This window comes from Tauraco erythrolophus, chromosome Z (assembly GCF_009769465.1).
Source record: "Tauraco erythrolophus isolate bTauEry1 chromosome Z, bTauEry1.pri, whole genome shotgun sequence".
Classification (NCBI taxonomy): domain Eukaryota; kingdom Metazoa; phylum Chordata; class Aves; order Musophagiformes; family Musophagidae; genus Tauraco; species Tauraco erythrolophus.
This window is the reverse complement of record NC_141496.1, coordinates 2,716,441-2,739,383: the sequence shown is the minus strand read 5'-3', so window position 1 is coordinate 2,739,383 and position 22,943 is coordinate 2,716,441. Positions and strand designations below refer to the sequence as shown.

Below are 22,943 nucleotides of genomic sequence, written 5' to 3'. Positions count from 1 at the left end.
TTTCTATTCATTTCAGTGCCGATATCCTGGTGCAAAAAAATATGCAGTCACCACTTCGATCCATCACCGTGGCTCCCAGGAAGGCACATCCCAGCCTGGGGACAGCTGTCACGAGCAGGTATCGAGGGGCAGACACGGCATTTTGGCTTTTCTCCTGTTCCTTGCTCCGCGTGTGTGACAGCTGTCTCCTAAATCTGCTGCAGTACCGGGGGTTTACACTGAAATATTTAAAGTTCATAAATAAGTCCAGCATGCAGCTGGCTGCCTGGGTGCTCAGACTTCCCTTCACATGGCAAGCAGAGGAAAAACAAGCCAGCCACATAAATCCACTCTCTGGATGGACTGTGGTACCACGACTGCAGCAAACGGGGCACTTTCAACAAACACATAAAGGTTTTTAATGCTGCACCCTCTCACCCTAATCCTAACAGGACTAAGGATGCAGGGTTGAGCGTTACAGAATTAGGAGGCAAACCTCACAGCCTCTGCACCCTCAGTCCAGACCTCATCCCTAGAAATCCCACCCATGGGGACAGTCCTCCCCCAGGAGCGCTGGGACAGAGGTGCCCTTGGGATGCGACGGACATGCAGTGGAGGCTGTGTGCAGGCTCCCTGCCTTTCTAGCTTAATTCTTCCCCAGGAGGGAAAGGAAGAACAACAGACATTTTGAAAAAAAAAAAAAAAAAAAAACATATTTGGCAGAACGCATTAAAGCTCCCAAATAACCTGAGTTTGGGGAATCAAACTACTTTCAAGGACCGCAGAGACTCAAGTTGCCAGCACCCAAGGTACCTGCATTGTTAATTACTCAGCATTTAGAAAGAAATACCCTATTCTGAAAAGGATTTACCATCTCTTTAGGATACTGGATTCACACACAAGTGTTAATGGCCCAGAGCATGGACACCCTTCCTCTGCAAACCTTCTTCTTTTGATAAGACCTGCAGGAAAAAGAAGAGCCCACTGTGCTCTGCGGTGACACCAGTGCTGTAAAGGTATCTGCTGGCCCATGCACTGGACAGGATGCACAGGAGACCTGCAGCTAAGGCAGGTTTTTCTTCCACACCAACAGGTTTTCAAGCCCAACTTAATCTTTCATGAGCATTATCCTCAAGCCTCCTTTTATCCAGATTTCTGAAAATCTGCGTCTGATTTTCTAACTCAGACATCCAATTTTCTGCAGTGACCCACTATCACCCACACGGCTCCGTCTCAAAGCTCTATTATTTTCCAGCCTGGGTACCACAATCGCACTTTTTTTGCATCCTTTTCTACTATTCCCATGCCCTGCCACAAGCCAAGGTCAAACGTGTGCTGCCGTGAAGGGCGAGACAAATCAGAAAGGACTAATTAAACAGCCTTAAAAGCAGAAAGCACGCCTACCCGTAGATGTCGAGCACGCCGATGAAGGAGTGCTGCTTGACGGTGGTGTGCAGGGCCTTGTTGATGTGCTGCACGATCCAGCTGAAGAGCTGGGCGTAGATGTGCTTGGCCAGGGCGTTCCTGGCGTTCACCACTTGCTGGAAGGACATGTTCTTCACGTAGGTCTCGGATGTGGTGACGAGCTTGCAATGGCAAAGCCAGTGCTGCATCTGGCTGTGCTCCACGCCCAGCAAGTCGCAGAAGTTGTTCAAGTGCTCGTCCTCGTTCTGGAGGTAACGAGAAGCAAAAGTCAGCAGGTGGTGGCATTCCAAAACCGGACTTTTAACACCGAGTTCCCACATCTGTGCAAGAAATTAGCAGCATTTCGTAATTACCTAAGGAAACACCGTGTTTCTCTGTGGTTGACAGGAAACAGAAAAGCAATACGCACTCATCCAGTTGCACCAGTCTTCATGGACACAGATGAAATAGCTCACACGGAGCTCTGAATGGTGGTACACACTATGGCTTTCCTCTGCTCTGGCTGCCCTTAAGGTCTTGAACTTCAAAAAGAGTGGATTTCCACAGTGGCTGCCAACAGGCAAGAGTGCTCTCCACTCTACTCCTCCTTGAGGCACAGCTACACGCTTCTTCAGATCAACCTCGATTAAGCCTCAAGTCAAAGCTTGGGGTATGCCATTACACCATGCCTTTTACAAAAAATGCAATCCATTTTGAATAACAAAGCTGCAAAATGTGCACTACCAGAAGGGGCTGCGTTTTGCACAATCAATAAAATGAAACGTGAACTTAATTTTCTCTAGTGCATTGCACTTTCCTCCTCAGACTAAGACAAGGCAGTTCTGAGTCTCTATTATGCTAAGATATTGCCTTTTAGACAATGAGAAATCAATTTCCCTTTCCCCAGTGTAGCAATACATATTTAAAAGGAAGTAAACCGTTTCCAGTCAGATACATGCTTGTTTAGAAGCTGGATGGGTTTGGGGATGGAGAAAAAATTGCATTTTAAAAGACCTCTAGGATGCTTTTTCCATGACCATGGATTCAAAGTCGTAACAGGATTGATTTAACACCATGCAATTACATCTGAAGGTAATTAAACGACATGAACTCCATTACAGAACTCAACACTGTCGAGGCAGACCACTTTTACATATCCATGTTGCCAAATACCAAGCAAATTACCCCCAGCATCCAACTAACTGCACAACACAGCATCTCAAGGGTATCACTAAAAGTGTGTACACAACCCATTTTAATACTTTAATTAGGAACAAACAATCCAGTCTGAGATGCAAATGATAATTGACAGGACAGTATTTTTCCACGTAATCACTTTTTTTTCCCCCCTCCCTGAACAAACACAGAAAAAAACACACCACTAAGGCGTCTTTAGTCTTATTTATTCCTGCTAATTAACTGTGGAGTGCTCCTTTGAATACTGGATGGCCACATTACAAGCAGCTGCCTCGTGGCTTTGCCTGTAGCAAAGCAGTTGTAGAGCATCACACCTTCTGCTGGTGGGAGTCACCGTTCCCCCAATACTCTGTGCATCAAGTCTTTTAAGAAAGCAGGAAAACTTAAAGATGGGTTGGGACTTCAGGTGGTAAGAGACCTTTGAATCACCTCGCTTATGGGCTGGCTAGAGAGGAGAAATAATGCACTATCTTCCAGGAAAACAATGCAACCACGAAGTTATGATGTATTTTCAAAAAAAAAGCACAGAAAAACAGAAGGAAAAGGGCTTTCTACCAAAAGATACTGCTGTGAAGCTCAGAACACCTGATGTGGTCTGATTTATAAGCATACAAAGCTCCTCCATGTGCCCCACTCTTGCTGGTGACCTACCGGTATGCTACAGGTATCGCCATCTCGTTGCACTTCGATTTCCACATTTCCTAGGTGCAGAATGGCAGCAATTATCCTAAAAACGGTCATCTGATGAGACTCCTTCACTCCTAGGGGAACAATTGATAGCTGATTTTCACAACAGAAAACAAAGGGCAATTTTCAGTTCGCTTGAGAACGCTCGCGGTGTTTGGTTTCCTTCCCGGGCTGCTGGTTTTCAGAGTTATCAGCCCTCTCCCAGTAAACTCACCATCAAAAAATCATCGCTCAAAAACGACAGCCGAGGTGGTGAGAGGAGCTCCTCATGTTATTTCTTTACCTCTAATGATTGCATCAAAGCAAATTTCATCACAGATGGGTTTAATACTACTGCAAACGTGCATAAACCCAAGGATGCTCCTCCGTAATGATGGAACAGGATCAGAGCTACGGGGGCTCTGCAGCTTTTACAGAACAAGGGGTTGCTTCTCTCTGATCGCAGTCCAACAGTGAGATATCGCTGACAACTGAAGCACAGAAATTACAGCTTATTGCTGGTGTCACAAAAAAGGAAGAGAAAATTAAAGCTGTGCACATGATGCACGACGCCGCACGACGCCTCCAGACTGGTGCTACAGCAAGTCACCAGGGAGGTGATGTGAAGCTCTGTCTTACTGTCCCCGGTGTCTCAACAGGAGCTATGTGTTGCAGGTCTTCACTGGGGGTGTAAGATGTTACTGCTTTATCTATTTTTCTGGCAGGCATTCCCAGCAGGGGCTTTGCTCAGCAGCAGCCTGCACACAGATTTCTTGCCAATTCTTGCATTTTTTACATCCCAGTTGGTTTTCCTGTGCCCCTTTTGTGTTCAGTGCTGGTGTTCTAATTACCTAACCAAGGCCTGAGACATCACCTGCTGGTTTTTGAATTATCAAGAGCTTTCATTTCTCCCTCTCGGGACTTTTCTGTTATCAGCACAGTGAGAAACGTTTCAAGGTTACTAAAAGGAGCAATGCTCTGCTGTTACTTGGCACTCTTAATTGGAGTTAAGCCTGCCTAGGGTGGGGATTTGCAGATAAATCTGAAGTCTTGCTACACGTAAAAATGCAAGACTAGAAAGTGTAGTAGGCATTTCACTGGGCCTTGAACAGAAGCAGACAGAGCTGGGAAACACTGAAGGAGAATGCGGAAAGGCAGAGCCAGAGGAAGCATCTGAAGAGCAGGAGAAGTTGGCAGCAGAGGAAGATGCTTGCACAGTGCTTCACAGGGACCAGCAAGGAGATGGAGGGGTCTCTCTGGGGAGACAGAGAAGAGGACCAAAGCGAGACTGCAAGTGGCAAGGGGATGGGGAAAGAGTCTTCTGTGGATTATAGCCCCATGGGCAAGTTTGAAGCAGAGGCATAGTTGTTTGGGGTTTTTTGGTTTTTAAGTAGTTAACAGATAGAATTTGCAAAAACAGAGTAAAGACAAGACCCTGCTGTCACCTCAAAGAAAAAGATCCAGGCCATCTAAAACACAAAAAGGACAAACTGGGGGGAAAACACCTGCAGTTGCAACGTTTGCAATGAGTCCCCACGCTCGCTGCCAGCACAGCACAGCACAGCAGCTACAATACAGCTGCTCGGAGCGATTCCACAGCTGGCTGCGACGAGCTCCTCTGCCAACATATGGAAGGCAACGGAGAGGCACCAAAACTTACAGGGATTTAAAAATTTGGCTTCAGATAAATGTTAATAAACTCTCTGTGAAAGTTTTCCCTTGAAAAAATAGTTTTTCCTTTCAAACAGTCGTTGCTGCAGGCAGGCCACGGCACCGTGCAACCGCGGCGCGCACGGGTGGTGGTCACAGCAGTAGATTTTGCAGCTGGCCATGCAAACGTGGACTCTGCACAGCAGGGACCTGCTCAGCTTGTTATTCCCTGGAATCAGCTACTCCGTACCATACTGTGATAGTCCGAGAACTGACATCACTCTCAACCCAAAAACGGGTTGAACTGTAGAGTAATAGCTCTTTTCCTGCCTGTAAACAGGGTAAAAAAATAGCACGGCAAAGCTTCAGCACAGCTTTGGCTCCAAAATGGTTTATTTAGGTTTCTCTTAAATTCAGCATTCTCCTCCATTTCACTGCTGCTTTGCAGACACCTGTGAGAAACACTTCTGCAGCTCACATTGAGGAACAAGGTAAAGCCAACTAGGTCCACAGGAAGATGGACTTACACCTCTTAATGTCACAGGAAAGCCACATAATTCAGGCAAAAGACTGAAAAACTTTTGCAAGGGACTTCTGCTGGGAAGCCTCCAAGCAGAGCAACTCCTTACCAAGCAGGGTGAAGGCGTGCCTGGTTTTCTCAAGGTCATCAGCATCGTCCACGCCATTGATAGACGTGTCACCTCCCTGAGAAGTGTAGAAAAAGTCTTTGGCACACGCTAGGAGAGAAGAAACAGAAGAAATGTATCAGCAAGCAGTAGATTTCCGGACCATGCACTGGGATGCTCCCTGTCCCCCAGTCCTGCCCACCCCTGAAGGGCACTCATCTCCTTTAAGTATACATATGATTCTATGGTATGGATGAAGTGTAACCTTGATAAGGGACTGTAACTGCTTCTCGAAGAGAAGAAATCCCTTCTCCATGCAAAGCGAGTTCAACCAGGGCAGAGCTGTGGTATATTCAAGTTTCAAATAAACGCTCTACTGCACAGATGCAGACTATTTCAAACACCAAGGTTACTACTTTCAGGCTTTTTTTATCCTGTTTTGCATACCCGTGATAGGCAAAGATACCCTAACACCTTTCTCATATAATGCCTTAAACCTGGGGAGCAAAGGGAATGGGGAATCACCCGCAAGTGCCAGCATTTTAACATTGTGCTTCAGCAAAGTTATTTCAGGACAACACAAAGCTAAATCCTAGAGACTGAGGGGCATTCAAACGCAGATACAACACAAAGAGATCGAAGGATTTACACCCACTTTAAAAAGCTTCACATGTGATCGCTCCTCCTTAAAACACGGGCTTATCTGAGGCCAAAACCATTAAGATACATGCCCAAGGCACCCACTACCTCCTATGCTGCCAGCTGTTGCCATTAAACATTTTCCCTTGAGACACTGAAGTCAGGAGTCCCAACAGGGTAAAGATGTCCTGGATGATACACCAGAAGAGCAGGGAGCTCTCAGCCTTCACTGTTACCAGTCACCACAAATACAGATGATGCTTTTAGAGAGTCGTCTTGAAAAAGACTGAGACTTCCTCTGATCTAGACACTCCCAAGAGGAGAAAGGTGGTTTCACAGCTGGAGCTCTCCCACATCAACTCATCTCCCACACTGGGTTGAAATAATTTATGTCTGAATTTTAAGATGCCAGCAGACAACAGTATTACTTTGGGTATCTTTGCAAAAATGAAGTGTATGAGCCCATGGCAGAAACTCTTTAAAGTGATCAAAGAGATGTGCTCTGGGGTCGTATGGGCAGGCAAGGGGACCAAGCACGGGCTTGTCGATGGTAGCTGGGAAGCCACTTTCAGAAGAACATCATTTTGGGACCCTTAGATATCAAAACGAGCCTGAGGTCCAGCACAAGGCTTGACCTACAGAGCCAGCACTCAGTGAATCATGCAAAACTTTCACCTCCCACCCAGGTATCCTGGGATAGACGTTAGGGTTACAACTAGACAGCCTCAGAAGTTATCTTACGCCGCACCAAACTCACGGACGTGGTTGTCTGGTTTGGTGTCACTGGGCAGAGTACGGACTACACCTGGGTAATGCACCAAGGTTTACCAGTGACAAGAGGACAAGAACAGAAGTGCTCACACTGCAGCACCAGCACTCGGTAAGCGTGGCCAACGTGCCTGCAGTGACCCAAAAAGTCATTAAGACAAGCTCAGAATTACCCAGAAACTGAAAGGCTCTCTCTTGACCTACCACTGCTCTGTAGCCATGATGGAAAACTCTGCAAGACTCTGCAGGGTCAAAACGCCCTGCGTTGGGATCACAACCTGCCTTGCTTGCCCTTTTAAATGCTTAAAAGCATCTTATAAGCCTCGTTTCAGGCTTAAATACAAAGCAAATACTCAAGATAATCACAAGACATCTCTGCACCCCCTACTGCAAGTGCAAACCCTCTAATTCAGGTGTCTTACAAAGGTTTTGCTGCAAATCTTGGGGAAGAAAAACAACTCGGGATACATCCCAGGAGTTAACCACTGAAAAAATAGATTCAAAAGACACAACTGCTCCTGCCAAGACTCTGGCCAGATTGACCCATACTCACACGTGATTTAAAACACACATCCTTACGCTAGTTTCATACAAATTAACATATGATCTCTGCATCAGCTGGCATCTACCACAGCGTGTGGTTTCGCTGCGGTTCTGCGGGCAGTTTCTACAAAACACTTCTCCCACCGTGGCTAACATCCAGCAACAGCTCCCACCCACCAGCAGCACTTGCAGGAGCCTGACAGCACCGACCAGCGCACCGCAAACTTCATGCACTAAGCTCCTGCACAGCAGGGATGACCAGGGCTGTTATCCCATCCAAGGTGCCACATTCCTGGAGATGGCATGAGCAAACCTGTGCATCACTGGGGAGAAGCAGCCCTTCAAGCTCATCCCCCTTCACCTCCTCCCACTGAACAGGCACACACAACTGCATTGATGACCTGCCTTTCTAATCTCACAACGTCTTCCTGTTGTCATCACACCCAGGCAGCTGCCATCAGCACGCAGGGAGGTAGAAGTTACTTACTTAGTCCAAGGTCTTTGAATTCCGAAAGAGTCGCTGAGGCACAGAGCTGGTAGAAGATGTGGTAGTTGCGCTCGTCCTCTGCCTATGCAGAAAACGTTGAGTTACCAGGCACGGAGAGGTTACAGCAGTGCTCCCACCCTCAGCCCGGTTCCTGCTGAGCCTGGAGCCACCCTGATCCCATTCCCCTGCTACCCACCATCCAGACTCCGCGTCACCAAGACGACAGCAGTCTTGTGCCACCTGGGAAAAAGGAGGTGGCAAGCCTTGCCCTGACCAAAGCACGCTGTCCATCTTGCAAAGGAAATAAATAACTTCATACCACCCTCCACGCCTTACCCCTCTCTGGGATAACTGGGCTAAGTTAGCTAGCAAGGACCACATTGCAAACTGACAGCAACATTAAAAGAGGTGACCTACACTTGTGGTTTCCCAACATTGTTTGGTTTCAGGATTTTCATAGTTTGGTCTTTTTTTGTGTAAGGACAAAAGTTTTGCAGTTACTTCTGAGCTAGATATCAAGAACCCAAGATATCAAGTCCAAGAGAGGTTGCCCTGAGCCCTGCACAAAAAAAACAGGGAATATGCCACAGCAAAGACATCAGCCTCCTCAGTCTTTCTCCTGCCTCCCCTTCCATCTTCAAAATTTAACAACTCAAAGTTTAAGGCTGTTGCCTGCAATTTATTCTTCCTGGCTTTTTATGAGGTTCTCAAAAATCTCAGAAGCTTCCATCCCTGCCCAGCAGCCTGGTCAAGAGCAGTGGTCCTTCCTCAGGGCTCCAGCTTCAAGCAGATGGACGAAACAACCAGAAGGCAACTAATGAGTCTCCCAGGTACATATTCCTCCAGAAGGAAGTCACCAGGTTAGGACCATCAAGAACAACTGCAAAAGACTGAGTCTGAAAGACACATCTGTGTGTGTTCACCACGAAATCATAGGATCATAGGATGGTTTGGGTTGGAAGGGACCTTTAAGATCATCTAGTTCCAACCCCCCTGCCATGGGCAGGGACACCCTCCACTACACCAGGGTGCCCAAAGCCTCATCCAACCTGGCCTTGAACACTGCCAGGGATGGGGCAGCCACAGCTTCTCTGGGCAACCTGGTCCGGTGACTCACCACCCTCATTGTAAATAATTTCTTCCTTAGATCTAATGGAAATCTCCCCTCTTTCAGTTTAAATCCATTGCCCCATGTCCTGTCACTATATGCCCTTGGAAAAATTCCCTCTCCAGCTTTCTTGTAGCCCGTTTAGGTACTGGAAGGTGCTGGAAGGTCTCCCCGGAGCCGTCTCTTCTCCAGGCTGAACAGCCCCAACTCTCCCAGTCTGTCTCCAGAGCAGAGGTGCTCCAGCCCTCGGATCATCTTCGTGGCCTCCTCTGGACCCGCTCCAACAGCTCCGTGTCCTTCTTGTGCTGGGTACCCCAGAGCTGAAGGCAGTATTCCAGGTGGGGTCTCAGGAGAGCAGAGCAGAGGGACAGAATCCCCTCCCTCACCCTGCTGCCCACGCTGCTCTGGATGCAGCCCAGGACACGGTTGGCTTTCTGGGCTGCCAGCGCACGGTGCCGGCTCATGGTGAGCTTCTCATCCACCAGCACTCCCAAGTCCTTTTCCTCAGGGCTGCTCTCAATCCATTCTCCGCCCAGCCTGTACTTGTGCTTGGGATTGCCCCGACCCACGTGCAGGACCTTGCACTTGGCCTTGTTGAACTTCATGAGGTTCTCACAGGCCCACCTCTCCAGCCTGTCCAGGTCCCTCTGGATGGCATCCCTTCCCTCCAGCGTGTCCACAACACCACACAGCTTGGTGTCATCAGCAATCTTGCTGAGGGTGCACTTGATCCTGCTGTCCATGTCACCAAAATCTACTTTTAGAGCAGTTTTTTTAATCCAAAGAAAAGATCCAGGCTATTCAATTCCTGGAGCACAGCATTCAAAAGACAGAAAAGAAGGGAAAATAAAACACACGACTCTCTACCTGGAACGCAACTCGTGACTTTTCCAACAGATACGTCCTCATGTTGGCACCAATGATATGGTATCTTTTATCAAAGCCAATCTCAATGTATTTCCCAAAGCGACTGCTGTTGTAATTCCTTGTTGTTTTAGCATTTCCAATTGCCTGCATAAAACAAGATTTAACATTAATTTTTATTTTAATTCTTAACATGTTTTAAACATTTACGTTTGTAATCGGTGTCACATAAACAGTCATGTAGGGAGTGTAGGACATAGAGAGGGAGGATTTGAGGAAAATCCCTTCCCAGATGCAGAAGACAAAGCAACAACGTGACTTTGGGGAGGACCCTTCACTGCAAATGTGATGTCTCCAGAATTTTTTATGGAAGAAAAACACATATAAGCAGCCAAAAGTATTTGTACAGTAATTAGATCCTCCACATCCCAACAGCCACAGCACTCCTGTTTTTTCTTATAGGGTTCCCCCACTTCTGCTCATGAACAGTCAACATTGGCATCTTTCCTAGAGGAGACAAGGGCAACGAAGCATTGCGAGAGGGAGGGAACCAGTTGCAATCCATCTCCAGATGTTCAGGCTTCAGTCTCTGGATTTAGTGACACAGCCAGAGCCTCTCTGTGCCTCTCCAGCACCTGTGTGTCACCTCCTGGGCAGGTAATGTTGCCACACGCAGTGGCAGAAGGGAGAAGAGAGGATCCATCCCTGTGCTGCAGGGCTGCAGCACTTGTAAACTTGGGAATCCATCAAGCAGCCAAAGGAGCAACTCGTAGTGATGCAAAAGGGCTAGAGAAAAAACAATATTCCCATTCAGGGCTATACTAGCCTTATTTTCTACTACCCTTCCACTGCCCTGAGATGATGAGCCTCAAGCAAGGACAGAAACACCAATGGAAGGGAATAGGCACATACAGGGAAGAGCCCCTGTGCACCTCTCGAAGGCTGGATGCCTTTCCCAGGCTCTCCTTGCAGATGACCTCAGCAAGCCTTGTCCTCTCCCACCCCATCCATCCACCACCACCCCAACTCCTCTGCTCGCTAACGCACCTCCTTCCCCCAAGGCCCTTTTATTTACCCCTTTACCACAGCTCACCCTTCCCCATTGCTTACGGTGCTCCCAGACCCACAGCCCTCACTTCCCACCTCCAACCCTCCAGCACACATCCCAGACCACGCATAAGAGCAGTGGGGCAGAGGCAATGTACCCAGTCTCTACTTCTGCCCAGAGCCCATCGCCCAGTCCCCCAGGGAAACAGGAGGTTCACAGACTGATACAGCAAACCCTACAACTAGATGTTTTACAACCCAGATTCACCATCATCAACCTCATCTTCAAGTCCTTGTCTTCAAAGTAGAGACACCTGCTCCAGGGACATACGTCCCATACATCAAACACAGCGCATCTCGTTGCTAAGGGCTATTTCATGACACGCACATCCTTCTACTCCATCTTCACACCTTCACGTTGGATTTTTTTTTTTTGCAAACCAGGCAGTTCTCTTTTATGGTTTTTGCGTGGGCAACGTTCTCAGTGATTTCCAGTAAAGACCGACAGGGTCCTTGGCCCCAGCATTTAGAAATTATGTCCAGAACTGAACACAGGCAAGAAAATTAGACCAATAAAATTATGGGGTCATATAGAAGAACAGCAGGCACTACGAATTTTTACTTGGATGCTTTTAAAAGTGTTCCCAGGCATTGCAGCTACATCTGACAGAGGCACAGGAGAAGGGGGAAAACAGCATGAAGTCCACGCTGCGACAGATCCCCGAGGGTCCTCTGCCAGACGTTCTTCTTACTGCTCATTTGCACCACCACTTGTTTCACCGTTCCAGCTTGCACCCCACACCAGGCAGCATGATGCCAGGCCACTCGTGCTGACTCTCGGGCTGGGCTAGGGTTGGTTTTCACCCTGGATCAGCCACAACCTCCGTGCCTGTTAGACAATTTGGCCACAAGGCACTGTGATGGGAAGCCTCCCTGTAGGTCAAGCCAAGCCTAAGGTTAAGCGAAGGACAAGTTAAGTACAGGACAAGCTACATCCCACTACAGCAGCATTGGGGAAAAAAAAAAAAAAAAGGTCACACAAGCCTGAAGTGCTTAACCAACTTCAGAAAAGCCCAAATTTTGTCCTCGCACTGACTTGGATATTTTGCAAATGAAGTTACTTGGACTCCGAAAATCTGTCCGGAAAATGGGATTTAGGCACTCAGACATTTGTTTTCACCATCCAGTCATGGTGCAATTAAATGAAACAGCTTTCCCTTTCTTTTTTATTTGCAAAAGGAAACTTTTTCCTATAGGGTAGGGATTTCCCTACAATGGGACTTGTTATTCCCCTGTATGACTGATGGCAACAGAAAACTAACAAAAATAAAACTGCACTGAAATACTTCAAATAGATTAAATAATCCCTCTCTCTTCTATTTCATGCTGATACAATTAGAGAAGAAGATTAGGAGGCACCATGTGGTGGCAAAGGAGGAGGAAGATGACAATGACAAAATAGTAATGGTGCCAGCAGCACCTCTCAAGCTCCCCACTCTAGATCCTCACCAAAGCCCAGGTCCTGGGGTCATGCTGGGGATGCAAGGGCCCGCTTCAAGACCAGAAACAGAGGAGCAATTGGGGTGGGCTAAATGCAGGTTTATCAGCGCATTTCTGTATTTTCAGACCAGCTCAGGGCTGCTGTGAGGCTGCAAATCAGGTCTGGCTCACAAGTCCCTACAGCCCTCACTGGTTTAGAGAGACACAGCGACCACTGCAAGCAGGACAAAAGAAATTATGCAGCTTTTACCTCCATAATTGGGTTCGACGCAAGGACTTTGGCTTCAATATTGGTCTCGCTGGCAGAACCACCGACGGTGGCGAAGAAGTGCATGGCATGTTTGGCAGAGACAGTTTTTCCAGCACCTGACTCCCCGCTCACGATGATGGACTGGTTCTTCTCATCCCTGTTGTGGCAGAGAAGAAAGGCTTTTGTATTAATCTGCTTTTTTATTAGCAGTTCATTTGCATCATGAACTGCTTTACCATGAGAGTTGTAGAACACTGGAACAGGTTGCCCAGAGAGGTGATGGATGCTCCATCCCTGGAGACGTTCAAGGCCAGGTTGGATGAGGCCCTGAGCAACCTGATCTAGTTGGAGATATCCCTGTTCCTTGCAGGGGGGTTGGACTAAAAGACCTTTGAAGGTCCCTTCCAGCCCTAACCATTCTATGATTCTATGATCATGCAACAATCTTCCATCTTCACATGCCTCCGTCTCCCTCGCCTTGTTGCCACCTATATTATGGATGCTGGATTTATTCTGGACTCTACCAAAGTAACAGTGAATAATACACAGTTGTGATGCACCTCAACTACAACACAAAGGACTCTCTGAACATCTCCAGAACATCAAGGGCTTGCAGCGACAGCAGGAGATGAAACCCTGCAGGAAGCACTGCTGCTTTCTCTTCACCTCTGGAGCACGTAGCCCCGCACTGGGAAGCCCATTCCTGGTAACGTCGCAATAACAAACCTCTGCTGCTCAATATTTATCTGGAGAACTATTAACAGCCATTGGCTGAATATCAGCTTCTAATACTATATACTTAATTTTACCAACGCCTTCACTCAAGCATTTGAGATTTCCTCAACAAAACACAGGCAATTAGTTGTGAAACTTGCTCAAGCAGCCTACTGCTGAGCTATTAAAATATAGGTACTCAGAATGGTTCCCCTACGCTCAAATTATGTTAAAAATACTGAAGTTGTGAAATCAAGCACCCTAAAACCAGGAAATAGCAGAAGTCATTTGATTCCCTATGCAATTATGTCAACACCAGTATTTTCACACATATCCCAGCACCTGGTTAAAACTTTGACCACGCTAATGCAAAGCACGTTTCTGATGTCACGCTCACACCATCTCTTCATCCCCAAACCCTGCCAAACCGTAAGTCACTGCTCCAAAGTGCAGCAGTACTTCTGGGACCAAGGAGTAAGAAAAGGAGGATAAAGAGTTTAAAAGCAATTGCTGGTAGACATCGCTAAGTCGAGTTTGTTCAGCTCCTGAAGCTTTGCAAAACAAATGTTTTTTAAGGAGGACTCGCTCATTAACAGAAGGCACAGGCAGCCGTGCCCTCTCCAAGCACACACCAAATTTGCTTACAAAAGGATGCAGGTGCACCAGCACCAGGATATCAAAATTCAAGCAAATGCACAGCAGACGTTTCTACTCGCACACGAGAAAATGCTTTTCAGGAGTGGGAAGCGTTATCCTGGCACCGAGAGCCTGATGCAAACCCTTCTCCAGCCACGATGGGAGCAGCCACTGAAGCCCCGTGTCTTGGCTGGTGCTGGGTTGCAGGCATAGCTCTGATGCCATCGGAACTATCACAGACCACCAGATACCTACAGGGCACGGGACTTTGGACGGGGAAGTTGAGAGTGCAACACCTCATGTAGCTTTTGAGCCTTGCACGGAGCACCAGACTCATCCAAATGCCTTTTTCTACCCGAAAAATGAACCATTCACACCAAAGGCTTGCACAAGTCATTGTGGACTTATCAAAATACCCAGTCCTTCCCACCACACGTGCACAATGTGGCACCCACTAGATATATTCCAGTAATTAATCAGTTTAATGTGCTTGACCTCCCAGGCAGAGAAGGGGTCAGGGCAATAAGAGGAGCTCATTTTAAGGAAAACTACATCCCTCCAGGCAAAGATCTGCCAGCACCAGGATCCACTCCCCAGGGCACCGTCAGCACACGGCAAACCCAGCATCTCTGCAACTTGGCCACTGTCTGCAGGAAGGAAAGAGTTTTCACTGCAGGATTTGATGTAAGCTCCCAAAATATCAGAGCTATTGGGGTAAGCTCTAACTATGTAATGGAGTGTGGTTTTAAACAAGATCAAACTAAACTTCCCAGAGTCTGTCTGACTTTCACGAACACAGCTGAATGCAGGCACACAAAATCCTACGTATATGAGCACAACAATACATTTACACTTTGCAGTTCTCTTGACACCAGGAAACACCTGTTTCAATTTAAGATACTCAGTTCCAGTTTATACCAGTGGGAGATGAGAACAGAGGCTAAACGATTGCCATACACCACCCTTACACTTTCAACAAATATACAAACATGCTGCAACACCACACCATCACTTTCCTCCACTGTCAGGCAGGTGACTCTTAATTCCTTCTAGGCTCAAGATACTTGGTTTGGAAAAAAAAAAAAACAAACTCAGTCATGTCAAACATGTAACATTTTGGCACAAACCACAAATTTTTGACGCTTCTAGCAGGAGAGGACTGATGAGCTGATTTCCAGCCGTGTTTATATTTTTCATGGATTGATTCATAAAGTACTTAATCCATCCCCTGACCAGCTCCACTGCTCTCTTGGGCATCAACCAGCAGGAAAGCGAGAGGAACTTCCCACCACTCCAGCTATCAGGCAGTTAATGCAGAAACACCACCAGCGTGAACCGTGAACCAGCACAACCTCACCCAGGTGGCCAACAAACCTGGAGCCAGTGTTCCCAGTGACTCATCCCGGGTGGGGAGGACGCAGCCTGCACGTCTCACCGAGGACTTGCTAAGTCATGGCTGCGTGCCCTCCGCACGCCTTGGCAAAGCCACCGTGACTCTCCCACGGGCAGCCAGCTGGCAGGATCTGGGCACAGGGCTGCCAGCCCGCCCGTCTCACACCTTTAGACTTCCCTCGGGTGTGTGATAAGCTCTTTTTGCAGCACAGGCCACCGGGCACACGAACCCAACGGAGAAAAATTGGTGCCAGCTCCGAAGCGAGGAAGGAAGACTAAGTGCCAAAACCAGGAGTATGCTGGATAAACCCATGGCAGCGGTTCCCAGGGCTGCTGGGAACCCATGAGTGATTTATCACGTTTATCTCTGGTTAAAGTAGGTGAGAAATTTCACCTCTGCTTGGATCATCTTTGCAGACAACCGCTTGCTGAGCTCCAGCAGCAAACGTCCCACGCTGGGCATCAGTAGGACACAACACACAAAACTCATGCCAGCTACAAACAGGCTGGTAGAGACTCTTCAGTAGAATAAAGCCAATAAAGCTGAAAAAAAAGAGGAATTATGGATCACTTGGCATCCAGCCAGCATTGCTACTAGATAATATTTTGTAACCCCTTCTTTTCTATCTAAGATTCATAATTATGACCTCTCGATATCAATTTTGATCTCTTTCATAACTTCTCCGTATCAGCTATTGAGGTGTGCCTGGAGGAGATAGAGACCAACCCACCTGCGAGCCCACAGTCTCTACGGGCTACAGGTCCCATCACAAATTGCCCTTTTATGTAGCATCCCAAGTGGTTTATTCCTCCCTCTGGCTTGTCTTTTTAAAAGTACCATCACTCTCCAAAAGACACTGAACCTAGTGATAAAATACATAACCAACACCATTTACTGCTATTGCAGCTGCTCTGCCAGGTCATGTTTTTCCAGAGTTTCCCAAGAATTTGCCCTAACACCTGATGTACTGACACATGAAATTGGCCAGGTTGGTTCTCCATGGCACAAGAAAACATCTGGAGTTGTATTATATTAATAAAATAAAACAAAATGAAAGCTGCTGGCTTCCAAGCAAGACAGCAAGGCCACTCGAGCTCCTGCATTTGCAGCAACGTACCTCTTTTACTGTTCTTCTGGTGGAAAAAATCAGGTTTTTTCTAACTTTAGGAATAAAAGCCTTCAGGAAAAAAGGCTGCGGAGACTTTCCCTTCTTTAGCGTAGAAGTTAATCAACTGCTGGTGCCAGCACAGAAACACAGATGAACCCAACAGAGCAGCTGGTAGCAAACAGGCTGCTCAGTGAACAGAAATGGTTAAAACCAGGCAGGACTTGTTTGTATTCAGCATGGAATGAAAAAAAAAAAAATACTGAAACATTTGGCCTTTGTGCAGGTGCGGTATGCAACGCAGCTGCTCGAAATACAGTCAATTTTAGCAGCATCAGCACAGAATAAAATTACTACGAAAATAAAGCCTGGATAAAATGAGATGTTATGGGTGAATACTGGCCCCGCTGCAGCGTTGCAATGGTGTCACATCTCCTCCTGGGGCTCACGTGGCTCCTGTGCACCTTGGGGCTGCCACCATGGCTGTTGTGCTGCCGCGACGCGCGTCAGCGCTCTCCTCCCCGCCGCAAACACAGCTCACGCGATGCACGTGTGCCAGCACACAGCGTGCTCGTGTGCCAGCACACAACGTGCTCGTGTGCCAGCACACAACGTGCTCGTGTGCCAGCACACAACGTGCTCGTGTGCCAGCACACAACGTGCTCGTGTGCCAGCACACAACGTGCTCGTGTGCCAGCACACAACGTGCTCGTGTGCCAGCACACAACGTGCTCGTGCTCATCCAGCAACACGGGGCGTGCAACAGGGACCAGGCTTCAACACGGCCAAAAATGCTGCTCCCACCACGCGCCACTGCTGCGGCTCAAAACTAGGCACGAGGCACTTAAAGATGCAACTCCTCAATCTTCGCCCCCATGGGTCTGCAGTACTTTTCTTTCTTCACTCAGGGGAGCTTTCCAAGATGACCCACAGCCTGGAAAACTAACACCATGACCTTTGCTACAGCCTCCATCCATCAGGGACACTTACAAAATCATCAAGGTGTGGAAGTCCAACTAGAACAAAGACCCAGAACAACGACCAGGATTACTTCTTTGATGCACGGGGCAACAGCACATCCAAAGTTGAGGGCTGCAAGCGTTGGTGGCATCTGATACAGCCTACAGACTGGCCTCTGTCTGTACAATCTGAATGTTTCGCTTCACTTTGCCATTTCAACGCGCCCTCTTCAAGCAGTAATACCTGTTTATAAGCTGCTATGCAGGTGAGTAACACATCTCTTTTCCTTAGAGGCACTTGCCATGTCATGAGCAATACCCATCGAGACTCTCACCCTTGGCCACACAGCGAGAGGTGGGCGAGGCATCCAGCCCAGCAAAACAAATAAGGCAGTCACTGGAGTTTTCACAATACATGAAAAACATCATTTTTTTTTTTATTAAGGTAACATCTAAAGGTGCTGCTCCAGGCAAAAAAAAAAAAAAAAAAAAAAGAAAAAAAAAGTCAGTTGTGTACGAAGAGAAAGGGCACTTCAAACAGATACTCACGCTCATTAGGACTAGCTGCTAAGTACCAGTCTCTAATTACCTGCATCAAGGAAATAGATTTCTCTGCTTTTTTTAAACGGTCGGTCCATCACCTGCAGCAAGGTAGAGAATATCACTGCCCTCCCAGGTGCCTCCAAACAGCCTGAGAAAGGTGTCTGAAAATGCCCAAGCTTCAAACCTTCCCAGCTGGATGCAGCTCTCCAACTGTACCAAGAGCTGCGTGCATTTTGGTGGCATCAGAGCAGTCAGAGGTGAGGCACTGCTCAGTGTTTCCAAATGCAGTTCCCAGTCTGGGAATGCCATTAGTCGTTGTAATATACGATTCTCCATCAGTTTACCAGGTTAAGTCAGGGTAGAACATCCCTGGGTACTCCTCATTGCAGGAAAGGGAGTGGTCAAGTCATGGCAATAGCAAAGAGGTGGAACCTAAGGAGAGTGATAGGAGTGGTAGGTTCCTACTACCCGTTCCCACCACTCCTCTGTCTATCAAGACGAGATAGGAGACATTTCAGTGAACAGGTACACATCTAAGATCCTTAGCCTTCACCACTACTGCTCAAAAGCAAATTTGAAGACAAAGGGATTGCAAATCTCCAGAACTAAACCACAGTCAGAATTTTTCGAGTGTCAGCTTCCTTTGGAGTAGTAAACATAAAGCCATGAGAATGGACCTAGAACCTTTCGTAGTCACCTCTTCAGAAAGCCATCACCAGCACTAGCAGCTTAAGCAAACCACTGCACCACCTCATCTTGAGCTCAGCAGTGAGAACAAAAACAGTTGCAATAAAAACACGGCTCCTCTTAGAAGGAAAAATATCTGAAGCAAACAAGAGCAGAGCCGGACCCTGTGCATAATTATCAGGGGTCACTCCAGCTCTAATCCCGGATCCGACACTAATTCTCCATGTCGTGGAACAAGTCAATGAGTCTCCCTGCATTTCCACCACGGAAATCATATTTAACCTACTTCTTCCAGGATGCTTGGAGGATTAGTGTTCATAAAGCAATCTCAAGATTAAAAGTGCTTTAAGTATCGTAGCTTGAATTTAGCCTAACCATGACAAGAACACCCATAAAGCCTTGATGCACAACAGGCTCTAATATACTTCTGCACTGACAGTGCTGTGCTAAAAATGAGCATGGCTATTAAATTGCATTGTTATCGACAAATAAAACCACAATAATTTAATGACCCTTGAACTGCATCCCCCCAAATGCTAATGACAGAGATGAAGAGCTGAGATGGTCTAATTCTGCCTCCACGTGAACAGACAGCAGTTGCACATCGTGAAAATAAAACTCAGAGCGTTGCAGCATCATTACACTGAGAAGAGCTGCCTCTGAAGCCAGGAATCACTTCCATTTCCATGAGATAACTGGACTTTGCAGCAGCATTGCTGCATTAGCTTTAATTAGCAGAATTTTACTCATTAGCTTTAATTCAGGCTTTTAGAATACCACATCTGGCATCGCTGGTCAACACAAACATGGAAACACGACTTTGGAGTAGTTGGACTTTTCCCTCCGAGAAACCCAAGAAGATATTACTTAGGATCCAGCTGGACACGAGTGATTAAGGACACACTTTCTGTTTGCATTATCAAGCGTCTGCTGCAAAAGCATGTTTTATGCTGCAGCTGCTGAAGCCAGCAGCAACATAAGGACAGCTTTTCAAGTGCTATATATTCATCTGGGTCTTTTTCACACTCCATCTTTCATAAATAGCATAGATTACCCTGTAAAACTCTTTTCTTTTTTTTTTTTCTTTTTTTTTTTGAGGTAGATGACTCTTCATACAGTGGATTATGCTAATGGGGGAGAAGAATGAATTTTTTCACTAAGAACCTACATCCACACGGGCCACATCACAGCTCCAAAACACATTTTGGCCAGAACCACCCCAGAGCTTCCCCATCCCAGTACCACCGCAACTGCAAAGATAATGTCACACCTTACTGCAACAAACTAGGGGAAGAAAACAGCAATATCCCATTTCAGCAATACCAAAGCCTGGCATAACATCACCCAGCTGTTGCAGGTGTCCCTGGGGGATGTTAGATTATGCACAGCCCATAAAGGGTCTTACTCAGGAAGACGCATCGTGGATGACGTACCACCCGGGGTCCATCCCGCACAGCTTCAGAGTCGATTCGCTCACACACACCAGGGTTTTAGCAAGAAGCCAGAGAGAAAAAATGGGCTTGAATCTCTGAGTTGCTGGGAAAAAACTTAAAAGTACCAGTCTGGCACTGAATGAGAAAGAAAGAGCACGTAGCATGGTGCTCAAAGCACAGGTAACAGTGCAAATTAACCTTATTTTCTGCAGCGGTCACCAGCAGCACAAAGCATCCCTTCCCCCTGTAACATGCATATCAACCAGGTGTTTCTAACACTGAAATCAAACACCACGGAGCAATTAAGATGTTTTTGCAGAGGTCAGAGCGCTTTCATGCAATGCTCCAGCAAACCAGTCGCTCCTCCTGCGAGCGCGGTGGGGCTCCCACTGGTCCCAGCTCATTAAGGTACTTTCTCCCCAGACTGCTTTGTGCAGCCGGATGGAAATGCCCCTTCGACAGCACGGAAAATCCTGCGTACTCAAAGTTTCTGTGAAACGCTGAGCTGTCTCCAGTCTCTCCACCAGTTCTTGAGGGCAGGCAGGAAGGATGGCCTTCTCCCAGGATTTACGCTTGGCATACCTTGTTGGAGAAGAACGCAACTCCTCGGCCACTCTAAAACGAGGTCAGCGATTCTTTTGTGAGCTGTTTCTAACAAGGGCAAAACACGTGCCCAGACAATTTTATTAGCTCTCTGGCACCCTGATGCTCTTTTCTGCACTGGGATGGCAACACAGAGCATCCCTGGCTCCAACCCAAGCCACCCACAAGAAGCAGCTTGCCCCTGTGGAGCACTGCAGACTTTTCGTACCGCATCTTCCCAAAAAGGATCACATGAGAACAAGAATCACACTGGCTTTCTGCTCCTCAAGCTTGAATGATGCTACCCCAGCAGTTCAGCTCTGCAGGTACCAGGAGGGCAAGTCTTCTTCCACCCCATGGCAGTCCCGGAAAGAAAGTCCATCATCACCTCTACCATCATCAACCACCAATGCTTGTAAAACTCCTACACTATCTTCTAATTAATTACAGTTGATGTACATTAGGAAAAAAAAAAACAGAGATTTTCAGAAAACAATGGGGCTATTGACTTTTGGTGTGTGCTCTGGGTTCTCCATCCTGAGGTCTCCAGAACTTCACTGAGGATGTGGGACAGCAAGCAGTGACAGGGAGGTAGACAAGGGCAATCGCAAGTCTTTGTGCTTTGATGTAATGATGATGCCCATAAACACCATTTTGAGTGTTTAATGATATTCGGTGTTACAGCTTTCACACCTCAGAGCTCAAACAGTTCTCCTGCATCGCAGCAGTAATTCAGTGTCTGATGTAGCCTATTATGACTCCTTCCAGGTCGGTGATATTTCACACAGACAATCATTACTCTTAGTCAGGCGCTGATCTTTCTGTACCTTCAGCTTTCCCATGCCAGTGCCATCCCATCATGAGTATTTATGATTTTTCTATAAGAGACGTCTCATTTATGATTAAAGCTGCTAGCGAATAGCATAGCTCTCACTCGGAATTGCTAAAAAGAGGGAAAAAAAAAGAAACTAAAAAAAAGGCTCATTTAGTTGGCCACTTATCCTCAGGAGACCTCTGTCCTCTCCCATAGCAGGGCAAGTAAGAATGGAGGATCTCTCCCCCAGTCCTTGGGAAATGTTACCTGGAGTCTCTCCCAGTTTGTTTTTTTCTTTACATCACCTCTGAAGACATTGTGTCCAGTTGCTTTTGCAAACCCCGAGGTCTAACACCAGCACTGGCATGTTTACAGGATAGCTCTTCCAAAACCTTTTCCCCTCCTCCCTATCCCACTTTTAACTCCAAACAGAAGAGATGCCCCGTGGTTTCTCCCCTTCCTAAATTCAAGGCTATTGAGTGTTTCTTCCTCTGACCCTTTTCTTAGGCCAGAGCTTTATTTTTGAGATGGTACCTGCTGCAAAGCCCTGCTGAGCTGCAGCACAGATCGGCCCCGCAGCCCCCTGCAAACCCCAAACCCAGTCTCATTCACCAGGAGATCTAAACCCTTCCCTGCTTTTAATATAACACAGCATTCAGTCTTACTTATTGTGCCAGTCTGATTCCTCTTGCATCTCTGCCAGGGGTTAATCTCTCTTTTAACTCCTACTCGTTCTCTCATTGTATGGTTTTAAATCCTCTTGTAAAGCTTGAAATTCAAAGTGCTATCAAAGGACATCCCCCACCCGTGCCCATACCCCCTTCCCTGCCTCTATTAAGTTATAGGCAGGGTTGATGCTGCCATTTCTGCTCTTTTCCAGCTCCAGCATTGCACCTCACGGCAGAAAAGAGAGCGGTCATGGCCACGCACGGCCCCACGCAGAGCCCTACCAGCATCTGTATCTCTGCAAGATGCAGATCATCTGTGTTGCCTGTTGGCGTAGGCAAGCAGTGATTTTTCACGTTTCAGCATATGCTTTTGACGGTGCCACGCAAGACTCAAGCGCACTAACTTCCAACAAAAACAGAAAGCCACTACTAAACAGAGATACCCATCTGCACCTCAAGTGTTTTCCCACCTGCGTCGCGAGGGTCAGATAAGGTAGGTCTGCAGAGCCCCTTCATGCTCCTGGCAGGAGAATATTAAAACATTCTGCATGTTCCATTTAGCAGGGTTACAATCGAAGATATTTTTGTCCGCACATGCAACAGCATTGCAGACATCATGCATCTGTTACAGAATCACAGAACGGTTTGGGTTGGAAGGGACCTCAAAGATCATCCAGTTCC

General features: G+C 47.1%; 1 protein-coding gene across 1 annotated transcript in view; it reads right to left on the bottom strand.

Annotated features, from left to right (window-relative positions):
* Positions 1-22,943, bottom strand: part of MYO5B (myosin VB) — a 133,553-nt gene that overhangs the window by 89,830 nt on the left and 20,780 nt on the right. Inside the window, 6 exon segments of the mRNA XM_086629200.1 lie at positions 1,384-1,649; positions 3,232-3,341; positions 5,526-5,633; positions 7,960-8,041; positions 9,935-10,078; positions 12,729-12,885. Coding sequence (XP_086485326.1) covers positions 1,384-1,649; positions 3,232-3,341; positions 5,526-5,633; positions 7,960-8,041; positions 9,935-10,078; positions 12,729-12,885 — 867 coding nt within the window.